The 22,799-nt window shown below is 38.4% G+C and overlaps 1 protein-coding gene across 4 annotated transcripts in view; it reads right to left on the bottom strand.

Moving 5' to 3' along the window:
- The window catches only part of CDK14 (cyclin dependent kinase 14), a 727,523-nt gene that overhangs the window by 398,037 nt on the left and 306,687 nt on the right, over positions 1-22,799 (bottom strand). For all 4 annotated transcript variants that reach the window (XM_041727412.1, XM_041727410.1, XM_041727411.1 and 1 more), the window contains one exon: positions 21,070-21,164. In XM_041727412.1, the coding sequence (XP_041583346.1) occupies positions 21,070-21,164 (95 nt within the window). The remainder of the gene's footprint in view (positions 1-21,069; positions 21,165-22,799) is intronic.

The raw sequence follows: 22,799 nt of genomic DNA, 5'->3' as shown, positions 1-22,799 counted from the left end.
AACACCACAACATTTAATAGTGAAGCTTGCAAATTCCAAAGATAAAGAGAAGATCCTTAAAGCAGCAAGAGACAAGAAATCCCTGACTTTTATGGGGAGGAGTATTAGGGTAACAGCAGACCTCTCCACAGAGACCTGGCAGGCCAGAAAGGGCGGGCAGGATATATTCAGGGTCCTAAATGAGAAGAACATGCAACCAAGAATACTTTATCCAGCAAGGCTCTCATTCAGAATGGAAGGAGAGATAAAGAGCTTCCAAGACAGGCAGGAACTGAAAGAATATGTGACCTCCAAACCAACTCTGCAAGAAATTTTAAGGGGGACTGTTAAAATTCCCCTTTAAGAAGAAGTTCAGTGGAACAATCCACAAAAACAAGGACTGAATGGATATCATGATGACACTAAACTCATATCTGTCAATAGTAACTCCGAACATGAATGGGCTTAATGACCCCATCAAAAGGCTCAGGGTTTCAGACTTGATAAAAAAGCAGGACCCATCTATTTGCTGTCTACAAGAGACTCATTTTAGACAGAAGGACACCTACAACCTGAAAATAAAAGGTTGGAGAACCATTTACCATTCAAATGGTCCTCAAAAGGAAGCAGGGGTAGCCATCCTGATATCAGATAAACTAAAATTTACCCCGAAGACTATAGTGAGAGATGAAGAGGGACACTATCTCATACTTAAAGGATCTATCCAACAAGAGGACTTAACAATCCTCAATATATATGCCCCGAATGTGGGAGCTGCCAAATATATCAATCAATTAATAAACAAAATTAAGACATACTTAGATAACAATATACTTATACTTGGTGACTTCACTCTAGCGCTTTCTACACTCGATAGGTCTTCTAAACACAATCTGCAAAGAAACGAGAGCTTTAAATGATACACTGGACCAGATGGATTTCACAGATATCTACAGAACTTTACATCCAAACTCAATACACATTCCTCTCAAGTGCACATGGAACTTTCTCCAGAATAGACCACATACTGGGTCACAAATCAGGTCTGAATCGATACCAAAAGATTGGGATCGTCCCCTGCATATTCTTAGACCATAATTCTTGAAATTAGAACTAAATCACAACAAGAAGTATGGAAGGACTTCAAACACGTGGAGGTTAAGGACCATCCTGCTAAAAGATGAAAGAGTCAACCAGGAAATTAAGGAAGAATTTAAAAGATTCATGGAAACTAATGAGAATGAAGATACAACCGTTCAAAATCTTTGCGATGCAGCAAAAGCAGTCCTGAGGAGGAAATACATTGCAATACAAGCATCCATTCAAAAACTGGAAAGAACTCATACAAAAGCTAACCTTACACCTAAAGGAGCTAGAGAAAAAACAGCAAATAGATCCTACACCCAGCAGAAGAAGAGAGTTAATAAAGATTCAAGAAGAACTCAACGAAATCGAGACCTGAAGAACTGTGGAACAGATCAACAAAACCAGGAGTTGGTTCTTTGAAATAATTAATAAGAGAGATAAACCATTAGCCAACCTTATTAAAAAGAAGAGACAGAAGACTCAAATTAATAAAATCATGAATGAGAAGGAGAGATCACTACCAACACAAAGGAAATACAAATGATTTTAAAAACATATAATGAATAGCGATATGCCAGTAAATTAGGCAATCTAGAAGAAAGGGACGCATTTCTGGAAAGCCACAAACTACCAAAACTGGAACAGGAAGAAATAGAAAACCTGAACAGGCCAATAACCAGGGAGGAAATTGAAGCAGTCATCAAAAACCTCCCAAGAACAAAAGTCCAGGGCCAGATGGCTTCCCAGGGGAATTCTATCAAACATTTAAAGAAGAAACCATACCTATTCTCCTAAAGCTGTTTGGAAAGATAGAAAGAGATGGAGTACTTCCAAATTCGTTCTATGAGGCCAGCATCACCTTAATTCCAAAACCAGACAAAGACCCCAACAAAAAGGAGAATTATAGACCAATATCCCTGATGAACGTGGATGCAAAAATTCTCAACAAGATACTAGCCAATAGGGTACAACAATACATTAAGAAAATTATTCACCATGACCAAGTAGGATTTATTCCCGGGACACAAGGCTGGTTCAAACAATCAATGCGATTCATCATATCAGCAAGAGAAAAACCAAGAACCATATGATCCTCTCATTAGATGCAGAGAAAGCATTTGACAAAATGCAGCATCCATTCCTGATCAAAACTCTTCAGAGTGTTGGGATAGAGGGAACATTCCTCAACATCTTAAAAGCCATCTATGAAAAGCCCATAGCAAATATCATTCTCAATGGGGAAGCATTGGGAGCCTTTCCCCTAAGATCAGGAACAAGACAGGGATGTCCACTCTCACCACTGCTATTCAACATAGTCCTGGAAGTCCTAGCCTCAGCAATCAGGCAACAAAAAGACATTAAAGGCATTGAAATTGGCAAAGAAGAAGTCAAACTCTCCCTCTTCACTGATGACATGATACTCTACATAGAAAACCCAAAAGCCTCCACCCCAAGATTGCTAGAACTCATACAGCAATTTGGCAGCGTGGCAGGATACAAAATCAATGCCCAGAAGTCAGTGGCATTTCTATACACTAACAATGAGACTGAAGAAAGAGAAATTAAGGAGTCAATCCCATTTACAATTGCACCCAAAAGCATAAGATGCCTAGAAATAAACCTAACCAAAGAGGTAAAGGATCTATACTCTAAAAACTATAGACACTTCTGAAAGAAATTGAGGAAGACACAAAGAGATGGAAAAAATATTCTATGCTCATGGATTGGCAGAATTAATATTGTGAAAATGTCAATGTTACCCAGAGCAATTTACACGTTTAATGCAATCCCTATCAAAATACCATGGACTTTCTTCAGAGAATTAGAACAAATTATTTTAAGATTTGTGTGGAATCAGAAAAGACCCCGAATAGCCAGGGGAATTTTAAAAAAGAAAACCATTGCTGGGGGCATCATAATGCCAGATTTCAGGTTGTACTACAAAGCTGTGGTCATCAAGACGGTGTGGTACTGGCACAAAAACAGACACATAGATCAATGGAACAGAATAGAGAATCCAGAAGTGGACCCTCAACTTTATGGTCAACTAATATTCTATAAAGGAGGAAAGATGATCCACTGAAAGAAAGACAGTCTCTTCAATAAATGGTGCTGGGAAAATTGGACATCCACATGCAGAAGAATGAAACTACACCACTCTCTTGCACCATACACAAAGATAAACTCAAAATGGATGAAAGATCTAAATGTGAGACAAGATTCCATCAAAATCCTAGAGGAGAACACAGGCAACACCCTTTTTGAACTCAGCCACAGTAACTTCTTGCAAGATACATCCACGAAGGCAAAAGAAACAAAAGCAAAAACGAACTATTGGGACTTCATCAAGATAAGAAGCTTTTGCACAGCAAAGGACACAGTCAACAAAACTAAAAGACAACCTACAGAATGGGAGAAAATATTTGCAAATGACGTATCAGATAAAGGACTAGTTTCCAAGATCTATAAAGAACTTATTAAAAAAAAAAAAAAAAAAGAACTTATTAAACTCAACACCAAAGAAACAAACAATCCAATCATGAAATGGGCAGAAGATATGAAGAGAAATTTCACAGAGGAAGACATAGACATGGCCAACACGCACATGAGAAAATGCTCTGCATCACTAGTCATCAGGGAAATACAAATCAAAACCACAATGAGATACCACCTCACACCAGTGAGAATGGGAAAAATTAACAAGGCAGGAAACCACAAATGTTGGAGAGGATGGGGAGAAAAGGGAACCCTCTTACACTGTTGGTAGGAATGTGAACTGGTGCAGCCACTCTGGAAAACTGTGTGGAGGTTCCTCAAAGAGTTAAAAATAGACCTGCCCTACGACCCAGCAATTGCACTGCTGGGGATCTACCCCAAAGATGCAGATGCAATGAAACGCCGGGACACCTGCACCCCGATGTTTCTAGCAGCAATGTCCACAATAGCCAAACTATGGAAGGAGCCTCGGTGTCCATCGAAAGATGAATGGATGAAGAAGATGTGGTCTATGTATACAATGGAATATTTCTCAGCCATTAGAAATGACAAATACCCACCATTTGCTTCAACGTGGATGGAACTGGAGGGTATTATGCTGAGTGAAATAAGTCAATCAGAGAAGGACAAACATTATATGTTCTCATTCATTTGGGGAATATAAATAATAGTGAAAGAGAAAATAAGGGAAGGGAGAAGAAATGGGTAGGAAATATCAGAAAGGGAGACAGAACATAAAGACTCCTAACTCTGGGAAACGAACTAGGGGTGGTGGAAGGGGAGGAGGGCAGGGGGTGGGGGTGAATGGGTGATGGGCACTGAGAGGGGCACTTGATGGGATGAGCACTGTGTGTTATTCTGTATGTTGGCAAATTGAACACCAATAAAAAATAAATTTATTATTTAAAAAAATAAATAAAAAATAAAGCAAGGAAAAGGGAAGCAGTTGAGTGCTCTTTTTCCTGTAGCCCCTTCTACATGGAAAGCCACAGATCAGCAGGGTGACCTATGGGGAGTGGGGGAGGGGGCAGGGGGAGACTACACTGTCACCAGAGAGTTGCCTAGAATGGTGGAGAATATGGATGATACATGACTAATGAGAACCACAAGAGGCACAGGGGGAAGCTTACGAATCATGGGAGAAACTGGCCACATACCCTAGAGTTAATCATTAATAAAAGGGGAGAGTAGGCACAGATTTTAAGTTCTTTCAAAATAAAATAAATAAGTAAAAAAAAAAAAAAGAGAGATAAAAAAATTAAGAACTCCGCTCTAGAGGTGGACTGACTGGGTCTGAGTCCTGGCTCTGCCACGTAGCTATCTGACTGTGGGCAAGTTACTCAGACTTTTGGGCCTCTGTTTCTACATCTGTAAAATGGGAGACATCACCTCATTTCAAAACCTTCCCAGAATTGTTATAAGAAAGAAAGAAAAAAGTAATATCTGACATTCACTTACATGTACCATATTCAAGACATGTTCTAAACATTCCAAATGCATTAATTCACATGTATTCTTCATAGCTGTATGAAATCAATTCTAATATTTGCTCTATTTTCACAGGTAACAAAATGAAGCTTAGCCCAGTGTCCCATACTCTTAGCTTTATTTTATGCTCCTAAATTACAAAAAGAAAGGTAGTACTGAGAGAGAGAGAATACGCACAGAAATAGATAATGTCATTAAAAGATCACAGCTAGTATCAACGAAGAAAAGGGGCCACGCTAAGAAACCCACATGCTACAAAGTTCAATGATGTATTTAAATTTTTAGAGAACACAAATAAAAATAGAAGAATGATACTCTTACAGGATCCATGTCCCAAATGAGGTGAAGCTGGCAATAAAACAACTATTTCAGATTTGCATATTATTAGCACATGTAGAGAGAGCCATTATCCAAGACATGGAATAAAGTTTAAGCAACAGAGAAAATCGAGTTCTTCAAATTTCCTCATCAAGAATACACTTTGGGGGAATCCCTGGGGTGGCTCAGTGGTTGAGTGACTGCCTTCGGCCCGGGGTATAATCCCGGAGTTCCAGAATCGAGTCCTGCATCAGGCTCCCTGCATGGAGCCTGCTTCTCCCGCTGCCTATGTCTCTGCCTCTCTCTCTCTCTCTGTCACTCATGAATAAATAAATAAAATATTTTTTAAAAAATACACTTTGGGGGGCAGCCCAGGTAGCTCAGTGGTTTAGCACTGCCTTCAGCCCAGGGTGTGATCCTGGAGACCTGGGATCGAGTCCCACGTCAGGCTTCCTGCATGGAGCCTGCTTCTCCCTCTGCCTGTGTCTGCCTCTCTGCCTCTCTGCCTCTGTGTGTGTGTGTGTGTGTGTGTGTGTGTTTGTGTGTGTATGTCTCATGAATAAATAAAATCTTAAAAAAAAAAACAAAAAGAATACACTTTGGGACTCCTGGGTGGCTCAGCAGTTGAGCGTCTGCCTTTGGCTCAGGGCGTGATCCCAGAGTCTCAGGATCAAGTCCCACATCGGGCTCCCTGCATGGAACCTGCTTCTCCCTCTGTCTATGTGTCTGCCTGTCTCTGCCCCCCCCCCTTTCTCTCTCTCTCATGAATAAATAAATAAATCTTAAAAAAAAAAAAAAAAAAAGAATACACTTCCAAGTGTTTCCTTAGTCATCTTCTCTCTCTCTCTCTCTCTTTACTGATGTCTGCATCATAATCTATATACATACTGGATTCTTTCCTGTCTGGTTTAAAATGAAAAAGACAAAGAATATTTTCATCCTTTTGTCTTTCCTTTGTTGCCTCATTCCATGCATTTCAGCCTTGATCTTCCCCCTTTCTCTCTTCAACCCAGAGCAGGTGGGTCTCTACCCACCCTCCCCCAGGCCCCTACACAAACTAAAGAAAAAACATCCTAATAGCAAATTTAATGGATTATTTTCAGGACCTCGCTGAATATTTGACATTATCACCCCCACGTCCCCGGAACTCTGTGCCTCTGGCATTCGGCTGGTTTTCTAGGCACCTCCTCTCAAATCCTTTGGTTCTTCTTTTGTCCTACTCTAACTACTGGTGTTCGATTATTCCACCCCTTCTATTTGACACAGAGATGAGCCTCATTCTACTTTAATTTAATAATCCTCCATACTTTACTTTAGGCACAGTCCCAGGTGCCCTTAACTCTCCAGAGGTTAACACTAAACTTTCCAAGGGACATAAAGCAGACGATGATGACAACAACAACAATCCAAACAAAAATCTCTCACGAAACCGTCACTCCATTTAGCTCAGTCCATTGCCTTCCCCTTAGGAATTCAGCTTCCTGTGGGATCCCCAATCAGCCTAGTTAGTAACATTTATTTGGTTTCTCAGTATCTCAGTAACCCTCTACTTCTCAGGGGTTTGATCACACACAACAAAAGCCTTTGGTTGCTTTTCAGCTTCCTTGGGAGGCTTTTTTGTCTGTCTGTACCTGTACTGACTGCTCAGATGCTTCAGAATTCACTCCTGTCTCACGCATCAGGCCAATAAGGAAGGACTTCCATCTTATTCTCTGTTGAGTTACAACAGGGCTTTCAACTATTCACCGAAGTTCCTAGTGCTTATAGTTTTCCCTCAGTTCAGACAATGCTGGTGAATCTGCAGGATCATTGGTTTAAATCCCTGAAAAGAGAGACCGTTAAAAATACAGCAATTCCAAAGAGACCATTTTGAACTAGAGATAGAATTATCTTTCAAATTTTCAAAAATTTGTTTATATGGGAACTATGTGTTTGTTTCCTTGAACTCCAGAAGGAAGAGTGCACATATCTGCTTTATTATCCAACCATTATCTATGAAAAATATCTCATACCTAAAATCTTTAAATTTCTTTTCTGTCTCAAGGTTTTTTTTTTAAGCTCAGATATGTTACTGCATAAAAGTCACTGGGCATATATTAACTCTTCCATTTTCAGATTCTACTGACAAAGGTAGGTATCACTCTCCATTTCATTATGAGGTGACAAACAAGAGTCTCAAGTTGAACTTCCCAGGAAACCCAAACACACTTAAGGAAAGAATCAGATCACGCCCCACTCCTTTCTCCAAAGCGTTCCTTTCTGATCTTGGCCTACCAGATGTCATATTCCTCAAAAATCATCCCAAATCAACAGTGTCTACAATCCAAATCTTGTACTTGATAACTTTATGCAATTTATAGTTCTAGATTTTTCAAGTACTTGCCATCTCCCCACAGTTATAATTCTTCCTAATGTTATAATATACTTCTCTTGTATGCATCAATGCTAAATAAACCATAAGGACCTGACTAAAAGTCATCGACCCTTTGAGCACTAATAGCACCTGATTTCACCCAAGTTCCAGCTTACTCATTAATACCTTTTTCAAATTTCCAGCATTTCTACTATCTTTAATTACTCTGAGCCTATCATTTATATTATGAGCAGTAAGGAATATAAGTAGGTCATTTGAATTTTAGACTGATCAGTTTCTATTCCACAAAAATCATGACCTCTAGACTCCATACCTTGCTATCTGAGAGAATGTGCTATACCTAAAGGTCATTAATCAGTCATGAAACTTTTTAAATCAATTGAAAAATCTTTATTAGAGGTTCAATGACAATCATAAACAATTTTTAAAAAGCTCCCAAAGGTTCACTGAAATTAATGCTTCTAAATACTCAGTTGAATTCCATAATAAAGCACTTTAAACAACTTTTGGGTTTTGTCAAAATGCTTTATCAGGTCTCTAGAGGAATAAAGTACTAAAGAGTAAGGTGATTGTATATTTTATCACTCAAATGGAGACACTGTATAGTACAAACACAGAATTAGTGAAAAGAAACACTATTAATAATACAAAGACATAAGCAGAAATCAGGATTGTCTTAGACCAACCAGCACATAAGGTGCCCTCTACATGAGATCCCAAACACCAGACTAGGTCCTCGTTCTCAGGAACATACCTAAAACTTAGTGAGGTTAATCCAAAATGGCATCAGTGAATATATAGAATATATAGTGAATATATAGAAAAGATAACTGAAAAAACACTGTGCAAATATGAGAGTGAAGACATAATTCTACACTAAAATGAAATCCAAACTGTAATGTGAGGTATTAAAACACAGCCCCAAAATTCTCTGACATCCGTCATTGAGAGGTACCATCTATGTCTTCTCTTGAATCTGGTCTCTTGGAACACCTGATCAATAAAGCAGGCGAAAGTGATGTTGTGCCAGTTCTGGGCACGGGCCTTAAAAATGTTGGCAGCTTCCACTTACTGTGTCTTGGTAGCGCTGTTTTGGTCATCTATTCCTTACTGATCTGTTTGCCTGCTTGATCCATCAGTTACTGACAGAAGGGTGTTGCAGTGTCTAACTAGAAGAGTGGATTTGTCCATTTCTCCTTTCAATTCTATAAGCTTTTGCCTCCCAGAGTTTGACACTCTATTGTTAGGTGCATACACTTTTAGGATTCTTATGTGTTATGTTATACAAGATTAACACAACATTAATACCTCTATCACTATGTGATGCCCCTTCTTTATCCTAAAGGGCTTCTGAGTCTTCAGAAGTGTCTGCTTAGTCTGAAATTAATGTAACTACTCCAGCATTCGTTTAAATAGTGTTAGTATGGCATATTTTCTCTCTGTCAACTTGCTTTTTAATCCAAGTCTTTTTATTTAAGGTAGGCTTCTTGTAAGCAATGCGGAGTTGCATCTTGTTTTTTATCCACAGGGACAATCTCTTTTACTTAGTGCATTTAGACTAATTACATTTTAAGTGATTTGGACATAGGTATATTAATATTTATCCTGTTTGTGATTGTTTTCTTTTTATTGTATTTGTCCCTCTTTTGCTCCCTCTTTCTCTGCCTCCTCTGATTTTAATTGAGCATTTTATATTATTCTATTTTATCCTCTTTGTATATCATTTATACTTTTTTAAATCTTCAGAGTGGTTGTCCTAGAGCTTACACTGTACATTTCTAACTAACCTAAGTCTAGTTTCAAACAACACTGTCTCAGCTCCTGTGTAGCAGAGTGCCTTCTAACAGAGAGTTCTCCATTGCAATCATCCTCATCCACCCCTCATGCAGCTGCTATCATTCATTTCACTTATCCAGATGTCATTATCTCCCAATACATTATTACTATCATTGCTTTAAATAGTGCATTTCTAGTTCAACTAAGATGAGAATAAAAGATTTTTATTTTACTCTTCTTTATTCCTTTTCACTTTTCTTTATAGAGATCTCAGTCTCTAACCTGTATCATTTTCATTTTGCTTAAAGCACTTCTAAAATTTCTCATAAGACAAGTCTACTGCCAATGAATTCCCTCAGGTTTTTTTGAGAAAGTTTTTATTTCCATTCCACCTTTGAAAGATATTTACTGGATATAGAATTCTAAGTTGCTGATTTTTTCTTTTTTTAAAGTTGCTGATTTTTAAAACTACCTTAAGGATTTCACTCCACTCTCTTCTTGCCTTCATGGTATCCGATGAGAAGTCTGCTGTAATTCTTAGTCTTTTTCCTCTGTATGTAAAGTATTTTTTCTTCTAGCTTCATTTAAGATTTTCTCTTTGTCTCTGTTTCTCTGCAGCTTGAATATGATATGCCTAGGTGTAGGGGATTTTTATTTTTGTTTTTCAGGTTTGTTTACACATAAATATATACTTGGTGTGCTCTGAGCCTCATGGATCTGTGTTTTGGTACCTGCCATAAATTTTGGAAAGCCTTCTGTCACTTTTACTTCAAATACCTCTGCTTGATTCTTTCTTCTGCTGGTATTCCAATTATGCATATGTTACAATTTTTGATATTATCCCATAGTTCTCAGATGCTTTTATCTTTATTCTTCCTCTTTGCTTTTCAGTGTAAAAGGTTTTTTTTATTGACCTATATTCAGGCTCTTTGACCCTTTCTTTGGCTGTGCTGAAGAAGCATATCAAAAGCATCTTTCATTTCTGTTAAAGTGTTTTCTTAAAATTCTCTTTTGATTCTTCCTTAGATTCTTTGTTTTCTCATTTCTTTGTTTACATTACCCATCTTTTCTTGCTTTTTGTCTTTTTCCATTTAAGCCCTTAATATATTAATCACAGCTATTTTAAATTCCCTATCTGATGATTCCAACATCGGTGCCATATCCAAATCTAGCTGTGATAACTAACTACTTTGTCTTTTCAGGCTGTATTTTTTTTCTAATCTTTTGGAAAGCCTTACATTTTGTGTTGAAAACCAAACCTAAGGATTTATGTTAATCTGGCTGTGTTTACTGTCTGTTGTAACTGCAGGGACTGGAGGCTTCAAATTATTCTAGCGTTCCTATGTGTGTCTCCTCCTGACTACACGCTTTAGTCAGTACTCCTCCTCACAGAGAGCCTGTGTCTTCCAACTCTTGCATCTATAATCTACTGCTATTAAAATGGAGTCCTGTCGGCATGATGGTAAGGTATGAGGGAGTATGAACGTTGTCAAATCTTCTGAGTGAGTCTGAATTCATTTAGCAAGCCTGCATCACGGGATGTGACCTTCACAAGTGTTTCTCCAGTAAAATAGCTTTTTTCTTTTCCTTTCAACTCCCTACTTCCTTCCCTGACTGCAATCTACTGTCCCCAATAGACAATAGTAGATTCCCTGTCCCCAATCTACTTCCTTGAGGCACTGACCATTATTGAGTATGGTTTCTCCCACTTATGTGAGACAGAAAGGCTGGAGAGAGTCCGGGTGGGAGAAACTCCCTTCCATCAGCTAGGATAGGCTCTAGTAAAGACTTTTCCCTGCAGAGCAGGCTTCTATGATGAAGAACACTCTGGATGTATTTTATGATTATTATTTTTCCTCTTCCCCTGCCAGAGCCACAAGGGGATCTTTCCATAATCTTTACTGTGAGAACCCTGTGGGGCTCCTGGAGGCAAAGCCCAAAAAAGTGTGGGGGCCTCCCTAAGACTATGGCTGCCAGGAGTTTTCACTCTCTTCTGCTAGACCACACCCCATCTCCAGGAACTCACAAAAATTACCATTTAAGTATCCTTTCCAGTTTATGGCTCCAGCAGCTTGTGCTATTGGTGAGAAGATGTGAGGTATGTTTAACTAGATAGGTCTATCTCTATAGAGTTTAGTACAGTGGTTTGCCCTGTAGACTCCATTCTCTGATGAACTGATCCGAAGCTTTTCATGTTCAGTTCACCTTACCTTTCCTCTTTGAAAGGATGGAAGCATAAGCCTCCAAGCTCTTTACATATCAGAGCTGCAGCCAGAAGTCTCACTTCCTATGTTTTAGGATGCTCATTCAGAGAACCCAGTCACCATGCTATAAGAAAGCCCAAGCTACGGGAACAGCCAGCACCAACTTGCCAGCCATATAAGCCATACTGGCAATGGATCCCTCATATCTTAGTGAAGCTGCACAGAGAAGAAACAAACTTTTCCCACCCTTCTCCAATTGCAGATTCATGAGTAAAATAAATGATAGCTATAGTTTTAAGTCTCTAAGTTTCAGGGTAGTTCATTTTGCAGTCATGTGTAAGCGAAACATTCCTAACATGATCCTCAAGGCCTTGCAGATTTCTCAAAACTCAATTCATAGCAATCTCTCCTGAACATACCCATTGTTCACATCGGGCTCTCTGACTCTGTAGAACACACAAGCCTTCCTTGGGCTCTGGCCAGAAGCAGTCTTATCCCTGCACTTTACTTGGCTGGTCACACCTCTTTTGGATCTAAGAATAAGTGTCCCCTCCTCAGCAAGGCTGCCACTATCTATCCATCCATCTAAAGCATGCTTATTGCTCACCCTTCTCACGTAAATATATATAACCCACCACTCTCTTCTTTCTCACAGCTCTCTTTCCTTTTATGCAATTTAAATTACAGATATGTCTGCTGGCTTGATTAGTTTTTCTTTCCCTCACTAGATGATAAGCTCCATGAGAAGAAAAATTTAGTTTTGCTCACCATTACATATCCATCTCCTGGCCTAGTACACAGAACACTAGGGTCTTGGTAAATGTCTCTAAAGGAAAGAGCTCTTTTAACTAGACATGACAAGAAGAAAGAAAGAGAAAAGAGAAAGAAAGAAAGAAAGAAAGAAAGAAGAAGAAAGAAAGAAAGAAAGAAAGAAACAAAGAAAGAAAGAAAGAAAGAAAGAAAGAAAGAAAGAAAGAGGGATCCCTGGGTGGCGCAGCGGTTTGGCGCCTGCCTTTGGCCCAGGGCGCGATCCTGGAGACCCGGGATCGAATCCCACATTGGGCTCCCGGTGCATGGAGCCTGCTTCTTCCTCTGCCTATGTCTCTGCCTCTCTCTCTTTCTCTCTCTGTGACTATCATAAATAAATAAATATTAAAAAAAAAAAAAGAGAGAAAGAAAAAAGAAAAGAAAGGAAAGGAAAGAAAAGAAAAAAGAAAAGAAAAAAAATGAAAATGTGAACTGTCTCTATGCATTCCTTGTTTAGAGCAGGACTTCCAGACCTAGGCACTATTGACACTTTGAGCCAAATGATTCTTTGTTGTGAGACACTGTCCTATTCATTTGTAGGACGTTCCACAGCATCCCTGGCCTCTAGATGCCAGTAACACCACCAACACTCCCTAAGTTGTGAAATCCAAAAATATCAAATATCTCCTAGGGAACAATATCAAGAACCAGTTGAGAACCATGGATTTAGAATGGAAAGATGCTACTTCCCCAGCATCCTGGTTGAAACTAAAAGAATCACAATAATAACGAAGCAACCCAGGAATGTGGGTATGCTTTAAAATGAAACCAATCTTCTCATAATATCTTTCCCCTTGTCCTCCTCAAAAACCACTTAAACTGAACTATGAGAGAGAGAGAGACCCAAGAAGCCCTGACATTACAATCATTGGAAATTCTACACTAACTCTTTCAAAATATTCCTCCACTAATGAAAAAAAAAAAAATGCCTCCATTTTCACCAGCTGGGCATATCTGATATTTAATCACAATTCTGAAGATAGCAAATATCACAGATTCTTTTGAGGGACTCCTAATCAAATGACCAAAGGACTCTGGTGATAAAAATAGCTAACAGAGGTCAATACATTTAAATGTTGTCTAATAGAAAAGTTATTCCTACATAGTTTAGTCTAATAATTGAAATCATGTTTCCTGCCTAAAGAATATGCTCATTGTCTCTTTTGTCAAAAAGATTAGGCATTGTTTGTTTATCTGCTGCAAGATAAGTGAAACCAGCTGTACCAATGAACCAGACTCCAATGCTTTGCATTCTTCCTCTAAAGGAAGTCAGAGCTGAAAATGCAATTTGAATAGAGTTTAGGGTTTTTTAAATTAGCAGATTTGGTGGGTGGGCTATTATCCTCCTTGGCCTAGATAAAGATAAGAATTCTGCTTTTTCAACTTTCACCTACACAGAGGGAACACTGGATCTGAAAATTGCAAGGAGTAAACTCATTTATTTACTCCATTAGCTTTTTTTTTTCCCATCCAATTTCTCTTGTTGTACATCAGAATGCTGTATTTTGTGCATTAAATTTCAAAGCTAACACTGATAGCATTATCATACTATGATGCCACTTTCATACCCTGTGATTAATAGTGTGGATACAGGCTTGATCTTTAATGCGACTGGTGATAATAAGCTTCAGCCTGTGGACCCAAAGTCTAAAAGAAAATCAGAGCAGACCTAATGAGAAACAGAGACTGGGCCTCAGGAGCATCCTGCAGCAGAGCTCATAAAATGTAATCAGATTTGCCTCTTTTGTGGTAGGCAACCTCTCAGGATGCTGGAAAGCAGCATGACTGTCCAGGTGTCAACACTTAAGATTGAAACTTCAGTGAACCCAGAGTCCAGTGTTTTCCATCTGGGGATTTCTGATTTTTAGAATTCTTCAAACTCCTCTTGATAGTGTTTCAATGGAGTTGACCTTCAGGGCAAGCAGTAAGAGGCACCTCTTTAATCTCACAGATTCTGAAAAGGTGGTTAACTGCCATAGCCTTTCTTCTTGCTGCTGCTTGTTTTAATTAACAGCATTTCTTCCCCCCTATTTCTCCTGGGGCTTTGAAGAGCTCTTTGAAATGTGTTTAGTATAGTTCAGTCTTGGTTTGGCATAGTCTCTCAATTTATGAGGTCATTTAATTCAAGTTCAATTATTCAGCACAAATTGGCAGAATGAAATGCTAAAGGAAGACTGGCACTTTCAATCACATAAATCTCATGTTACATAAAGTGAGCAAATTCCTCCATTGTTCTTATTGACCTCTGAGATAACAATTTACGGCTGGCACAAACCAGCACAAGCAGGCTTCTCTGGTTAGCAGGTTCCCGCAGGAGTAAGACTTTGGCACCATCACCTCAACAGAAACTGAAGATAAGCAGGAAAAAATGACCAGAAATCAGGACCATCTGTGGGATGACTTGGTCTAAAGAAGGCAAATACTCTAGTTCCAGAGATGGAACAAAGAGCAGGTTTTTCCTTCTCTAAATGATGCAAAGTATGAGAAAATCAAAAGCGAGCATCTGCAAGCCTCACTAGGTAGGTAAGTAGGAAAGAAAGGAGGGGACTCTGTTCCAGGCAAGAGGAAAGGTTCATAACTTCTCAGCACTTGTGGCAGGGTGCAGAAATGGTGCGGGGCTCTGGGGGAAGGTAGGGCTTCAAACACCTCAGAGAGACTTGAGTAGGCTCTGCCGACAGATCCCAGTACACTGAGGAACATGTGGTCGGTCCCACCACATCTCAAGTCGGAGGTGGCTGTCTGTGGTCATACCTGTTATCTACCATAGCCAGGCATTCATAGATGCTCACATATAAACAGGCCACTAACCCTGCCAAATTACATTGCTTAAAACCAATTCCACTTTAACACTTAAACCTAATACTTTTGGCTGAATCAAAATTTGCACAATAATCAAAATGAAACAGTTCGCTTTTACTTTAAGGCTCCTAGTCTTTAACAAATTTAGTGGACAGTCTGAAAACAAAGGGTGAAAATATATTTGTTTGGGGATCACGTCCAAAAGACAACTGTCCCAAGGATTCCTATGAATACACACAGTGATGAGGGAGGCTTGACTAAAAGCAATAAGGCTTAGCATTACATTCCTAGTTCTATCCATGTCTTTGCAAATGGCAAGATTTCATTCTTTTTTATGCAAAGTAAGGCAGTCAGAGAAAGACAAATACCAAATGATTTCACTCATGTGGAATTTACAAAACAAATAAGCAAAGGGAAAAAAGAAAGAGAGAAAGAGAAAAATCAAGAAACAGACTCTTAATTATAGAGAACAAATTGATGGTCACCAGAGGGAAGGTGGGGGAGGGATGATGGGTCAAATAGGTGATAGGGTACTTGTCATGATGAGCGCTGGATGATGTATGAACGTGCTGAATCACTATACTGTACTCCTGAAATGAATATAACATTGTATGTTAACTAACTGGAATTAAGATTAAAAAAAAACTTTTTAAAAATTTAAAAGATAAAAACACAGGAGGCTGTGGATTTGATCTGTTTGGTTGATATTTCCTAGAGGAAACATATTTAAAATACTTTAGTCAACATCATCCTCTCCTCTTTCCTTTTGAAACCCCCATGCCATTTTACCTGGGCCTTTTTTTTTTTTTTTAAGATTTTATTTATTCATGAGAGACACAGAAAGGCAGAGACATAGGCAGAGAGATAAACAGACTCCTTGTGGGGAGCTCAATGCGGGACTGGATCCCAGGATCCTGGAATAACGAACTGAGCCAAAGGGAGATGCTCAACCAGTAAGCCACCCAGCCCCCCCTTACCTGGGCCTTTTTTACTTCATTCTAGCTCATATCAAGTACACTACATTCTAATTTATGTTGAGTTATTTAGGTATATGGACAATCTCCCTTCAAGATTGTAAAGTCTCCTGAGATCAGAATATCCATGTGACTCTTCATCTACAATATAAAAAGGGCATAGGGTACCTAGGTGGCTCAGTGGGTTAAGTATCTGCCTTTAGCTTGAGTCATGATCCTCGAGACCTGCGTCAGGCTCCCTATTCAGAGGGGAGTCTGCTTCTCCTTCTCCTTCCTGCTTGTGCTTTCTTTTACTATGTCTCTCTCTCTCTCTCTCTCTCTCTCTGTCTCTCTCAAATAAATAAATAAATAATGTAAATAATCTTTTAAAAAAAAAAGGAGCATAAAAACAACATAATATGCACAAAAGTCCCTGGGCAAGTCCCTGAAAGATAAAAAGATGAATTTGAGGTACTAATTAAAGACATTTTTAAATACTATATATTTTTAAATACAAAGTATTACACAATGCATAATGTTTTTAATCTTCTATTAAATGCTACAGAGATTTAAGTGAGACAACATAATCAGGAAACCAAACTAGGATAGAGATTAGTAGTCAGAGTGATGATAAACTGCCTCCCTTCCTCAAACTGAAACACATACACAAAGTAAGCACAAAGTAAGCTGAAAAACACTGTTTTTTTAAAAAAAAAAAAAAAAAAAACCTACTCAAATATGAAATGTGGGAAATCCAAAGCTTTTATTAAAAAATTAAAAAGTTTGTGAGCATTATATGTTGACATGGTTGGAGTAACAGCCATATTCTTTAGAACCAAGCTTTTTTTTTTTTTTTAAAGATTTTATTTATGCATTTTAGACAGAGAGAGAGAGTGCACAAGTGGGGGGAGAGGACCAGAAGGAGAAGGAGACACAGACTCCCTGCTAAGAGCAAAACCTAACTCGAGGCTCCATCCCAGGACCCTGGGACCATGACCTGAGCCAAAGGCAGATATTTAATCAACTGAGCTCCTAGGTGCCCCTAGAACCAAGCTCTTTACCAAGGGGGCTACACAGTATAGAAATCTCAGCCAACTTCTTCCCAGCCTATGTATCCCTACAAGAATAAGAAACTCAAGAGAATTCAAGGTAATAAAAAAAAACCTCTCTATTCCTTCTAAAGTTTCTAAACTATAGCTACCAGCAAGTACACCTAAAGCAACAAGTACACAAACATTTTTGGTAGGGGGTTGGGAGGGTAACTCTTTTGCTTGTATTACTTAAAGAACCATGAAATAAAAGATGACTCAATATATAGCATAAGTAGTAAAAGAAGAACACTGCCATGAATGCAGTGCACCAAATTACTGAGGTTTGGAATGTCTAAGTGTTATGGATTGAATTATGTCCTCCAAAAAAGGTATATTGAAGTTCTAATCTCTAATACCTCAGAATATAACATAGGTTCTTTGGAAATAGGGCCTCTAGCAGAGGTAATGGAGTTGAAATGAAGCCACGCTGGTAGGCCCTGATCCAATATGACCAGTGTCCTAAAAAGGGAACATTTTGGGCAGCCCGGGGGGCTCAGCAGTTTAGTGCTGCTTCAGCCCAGGGCGTGATCCTGGAGACCCCAGGGAGCCTGCTTCTCCCTCTGCCTGTGTCTCTGCGTGTGTGTGTGTGTGTGTGTGTGTGTGTGTCTCTCTCTCTCTCTCTCTCTCTCTCTCTCTCTGTCTCTCATGAATAAATAGAATCTTTAAAAAAAAAATCTTGGGATCCCTGGGTGGCACAGCGGTTTGGCGCCTGCCTTTGGCCCAGGGCGCGATCCTGGAGACCCGGGATCGAATCCCACGTCGGGCTCCCGGCGCATGGAGCCTGCTTCTCTCCCTCTGCCTATGTCTCTGCCTCTCTCTCTCTCTGTGACTATCATAAATAAATAAAAAATTTTTTAAAAATTTAAAAAATTAAAAAAAATAAATAAAAAGGGAACATTTGGATACAGACACACACAGGGAGAAGACCATGTAAATAGGAAGGCAGAGACTGATGTGCCGCATCTCTAAGCCAGAAGTGCTAAGGGTTGCCAGGACACTACAGAGGCTAGGAGAGAGAAGCAGGGAACAGATTCTCTCCCCTACAGACCCAATCCTCAGAAGGAACCAACTCTGCCAACACCTCGGTCTCAGACTTCCAGCTTCCAGAACTGTGAAAAGATAAAATTCTGTTTAAACTGCCTGGTCCCTGGTACTTTGCTTTGGCAGCCCCTAGCAAAGTAGTGCAATGAGGTTCGTGGCAAAATCCTAACTTGACACGTGAATCAAGGTGTATTTGTAAAAATGCTCACAAACTAAAAATTAGTGAGATCTGTAAATTCCAGGCAACTTTACTACAAGATTATGATAGCTGCTCTTGGAGAAGATGCTAAAGATAATCTTTAAAGATGGAGGCAGGGATGCTGACATTTCTGGGAGACCAGTGAGGAGTCCTGGAATGGAGGTCACAACACTTAGCTGGCTATTTAAATTACAGCACTTCAGGGGGAACATATCAAACAAACTCAGCTCTCAAGCCTTGCTAGATGTCACGTAACTGTTTTGCTCTGGCCTAACCTTGCCACCCTAAAGCAAGCAAACACAGGCAACCTGTCATCGCTTAAAGCAGGTGAGTGGTCAATGGCTTTCATCTCCAGCTGGAGGAAATTAAATACTACATGTGACCAGCAAGCTTGAAACTGCTTGAGAAATGCTGACAAGATACATTTAGGCCCACTGGAGTGAAGAGTATTAACTGTCCAGAACCGTCCTCCTCAAAGATTGCAGATACTGCAAAGGCAGATTTTCTTTTATTCAAGTATAATAAATAGAGGATTTTTCAACTATCTCCAAGATTTTGACACAAATCATAAAGGTAAACATTTAATAGAGTTATTAACTCACATTTGGCGATCAGCTGAGCCCATCTTTTTGGGAAGACACTTCAAAGTAATTGGTGTGTTTCCTTATAATGAAATAATATGTTTGCTTCTGTTTGATTCATGATTACAACAAGCCAGAGCATACGTGAGAACCATCTGGAATATTCAACAAGGACCAAGGCTTTCCAAGGAAGGCCTTATACTGTGGAGGCAGTATTGTGTAATGGTTAGGAAAAGAATGGCTGCAAACCAGAGAGACGTGATCCAAAAACAAGCTTTGTCACTAACCAACTGTGTGCACTTGGACCAGCGGCAAAAAGGTTCCAAGTACTAGGATTCCTAGTCAAAAGGAGGTGATAATAATAGGTACTATCTTATAGAGACAATGGATATACCAAACATTATACAAAATAATTGCTTAATCCAGTGTACTGATCCTTATAACATTAAATGTGCAAGTAATTTTTGTATATTAGAGAGAGAACTATTTTTCTTTAGGAAAGAACATAAAGTTTCACATACAACCTCTATTGAAATTTGCTCAACAATATTCTATAATGCTCAGGCATTCTAGTTAAGTCATTAGCAGCTCTCTAGATTTGGTTTGGATTTTTTTATTCCCCATAATGTTTTTCATTCAAATTTTTTAAAAAGATTTTTTCTGGTAAATATTTAAACTCTCAAAATTATTACTACCATTTTTTTACTTATATTATTCCTACATCCTTACTTGCATATCTTCCTTTGTCAGAAATATTTTTTCATCTTCTTAAAAAACATAAGCGGGCAGCCCGGTTGGCTCAATGGTTTAGCACCGCCTTCAGCCGGGATCGAGACCCAGAATCAAGTCCCACATCAGGCTCCCTGCATGGAGCCTACTTCTCCCTCTGCCTGTGTCTCTGCCTCCCTCTCTCTCCCTCTCTCTCTCTCTCTCTCTCATGAATAAATAAAATCTTAAAAAAAAAAAAAATAAGCAAAGGTGTAAGTTTATGTTCCAGAAAAGCCAAAGGTTACCTAAACAGTCAAAATTTCCAATTATGTGTTTAGAATTTTCCTCTACACGTTTTTATGTAATTAATAAGGTTAGAATTTCCTATCTTCCACAACGACTTAAAAGAGAGACAAAAACAAAGATGGTTCAGAAAATTATTTTTCAACTGTATTTGGTAGTGTTATTATGGTAAAACAAGGCTTGTTTTTCCTACAATTATTTGAGAAATAGCATTACATTTCTACATGCCACAGAATATAGTAACTCTGTGCTCTTAATCAATAAGAGAGAGAGAGGAGGCCTATCAGAAACATATGGGGTAAGCTCTTCAAGAATCCAAAACCTGTGCCTGACCCCAGGATAGCATGAGGGGAAAATGACAACAGGAGGGAAGGGTTGTCTCTCCATGTGACTATGTATGTAGTATGATGTCAAAGTATACAGGTAGGAAAAAAGAAAAAGTCTGCATTTTTTTTTAATTTAGTGATTTCTTCAGATAGAGTAAAAGACACAAGAATGGCCAACATATTTGACTTTGTCAAATCAGGACTCTTATTCTTAAGCAAACATTAAACCTCCAGAGGAAATTAATCATATCATTCACCTGGAAACTAATTTTCATTTGTGGGTTATAGCCTCAGTGTTGGGGCAATGGTAGGACAGAAAAGATAAATTGGACAAGTCTGTAAAACTGTTTGCTAGCAGGGAAAACCAATTCTGCTGACTTATATTTCTTCAAACAACAATAACAAAAACTGAAAGAAGAAAATTTACTGTATATTAAAGGAGAATTATTTAAATAAATTAACATTATTAATTACTAATAATCAGTATTAAGAGAATAGGTATATTCTAAATGTGAAATATTAAAAACCAAATAAACTTACTTGCTTTTCCCTTTGTATACTGTAGCATAAGATCCTTCCCCTAGTTTTTCCAGTTTTTCATAGGAGTCAGCTTTTCCAAATTTGGGACTTGTCGGCTAAAAATGGAGCAGAGGGTAAACAAAACAGATTGTATCAAACTAACAATAAATAGGCCAATTTTGCTAAAAATGTATAGATTCTGCTACTCTCCAAATAACTTTCTTCTGATACAAGAGTATTTCTTCTAAAAAAACAACATAATAACTATCCAGGATACAAAACTCAGAAAATGCAAATAAACACAATGTAGAAAGTTTAAATTTACCTATAATCTATCAAGAAAGAACCACCATTAATATTTTCGTATCTCTTATTCCCATGCTATCTAGCTTTGTACATAAATGGGATTAAACTATACATACTGATTTTAACCTACTTTTTTTTTCCCTCCACTCAATATATTATGAATATTTTTCATATTATTATATAATCTAAATTAGGGGCTGGCTAATCTAAATTACCGTCTGTTTATCCCACAAACTTAAAAAATGTTCTTTTTTCGTAATGGAAGGATGGTCAAAAGAAGAATAAAATTTCATAGCATGAGAAAATTATATAAGAAAATTAAAATTTAGTGTCCACAAAGTTTATTAGAACACACTCATGCATGTTCATTTCCATATCATCTTATGACTTGCAAGCTACAACAGAACTGCAACTGCAGATGATACAGCCAATAAAACTGAAAATATTTACTATGACCCCTGTTGTAAATAATTACTGTATAATATTCAGTCAATAAAGGTACTCCTCTAATACCTCTTAGCAATAATGCAAACAAATAATCAAAGATGTATCACTCAGACATTACATTAACACAAAAGGAACCATCTTACATATTATAAACCAACCCTTAAGGTTTAGCTGCAGCAAAGTAACTCTTCTAAAGACATGATACGTCCCAACAAGACGATAAAAGTGATAGAAGTGAGTAATCTCATCACTCTTGCTGTCCCTAGCTCCTGCCTCAACTTTCACCAGACAGAAAGAAATGGGGAGTGCTGTCTCTGTGGAGCAAGTTACCTATTATTTCACTATAAAAGGGTAATATCAAAACGTATCAGAAAATGATAATTATATAAGGAATTAAAAGCATCTCAAGGGATTATCCAATCTCAGTTATAAATACATAAATAATTTATAAAAGGTTGCTAGTGATTATGTTACTGCATAATTAATCAATATCAGAAGCTCAGGAAAAGAACTTCTTGCAGGAAGTTTATAAAACACTATTTTTGAGCATGTGTTCTTAATCACTTATGAAAAACATAACATACTGGCAATGGTTATGATTCCCACCATTTATAAAGATCCAACGTGGCAAGTTGAACACATGCTTCTTATCTCCCTCTCACCCAAAATGCCATATAATGACTGGGAAGATATTTTTCAAAAACAATAAATCAGAAACAGGAATGGGAAACAAAAAAGCATGCCAATATTTAATCAGAAATTTTTAGAAATTCTGAAAGACAGACAGTAATAGGGATCAAAACTTCAGAGAAAAGATTGGGGCAACAGAAAGCCCCAACCTGTAGAAGACTATTACAGATTAAAAAAAAAAAAAGCAGGAGTCTCCAGGTAAATGTGAAACTAATCAACACAGCTGAGCACATAGCATCCCCCTAAACAAACTGCAGGGACATCTGCACTGGAAACACAGCTGACAGCACAGGTATTCAGGCCAGAGG

The sequence above is a fragment of the Vulpes lagopus genome, chromosome 13, assembly GCF_018345385.1.
Source record: "Vulpes lagopus strain Blue_001 chromosome 13, ASM1834538v1, whole genome shotgun sequence".
In the NCBI taxonomy this organism is placed as follows: Eukaryota; Metazoa; Chordata; class Mammalia; order Carnivora; family Canidae; genus Vulpes; species Vulpes lagopus.
This window is presented reverse-complemented; position numbering and strand designations above follow the sequence as displayed.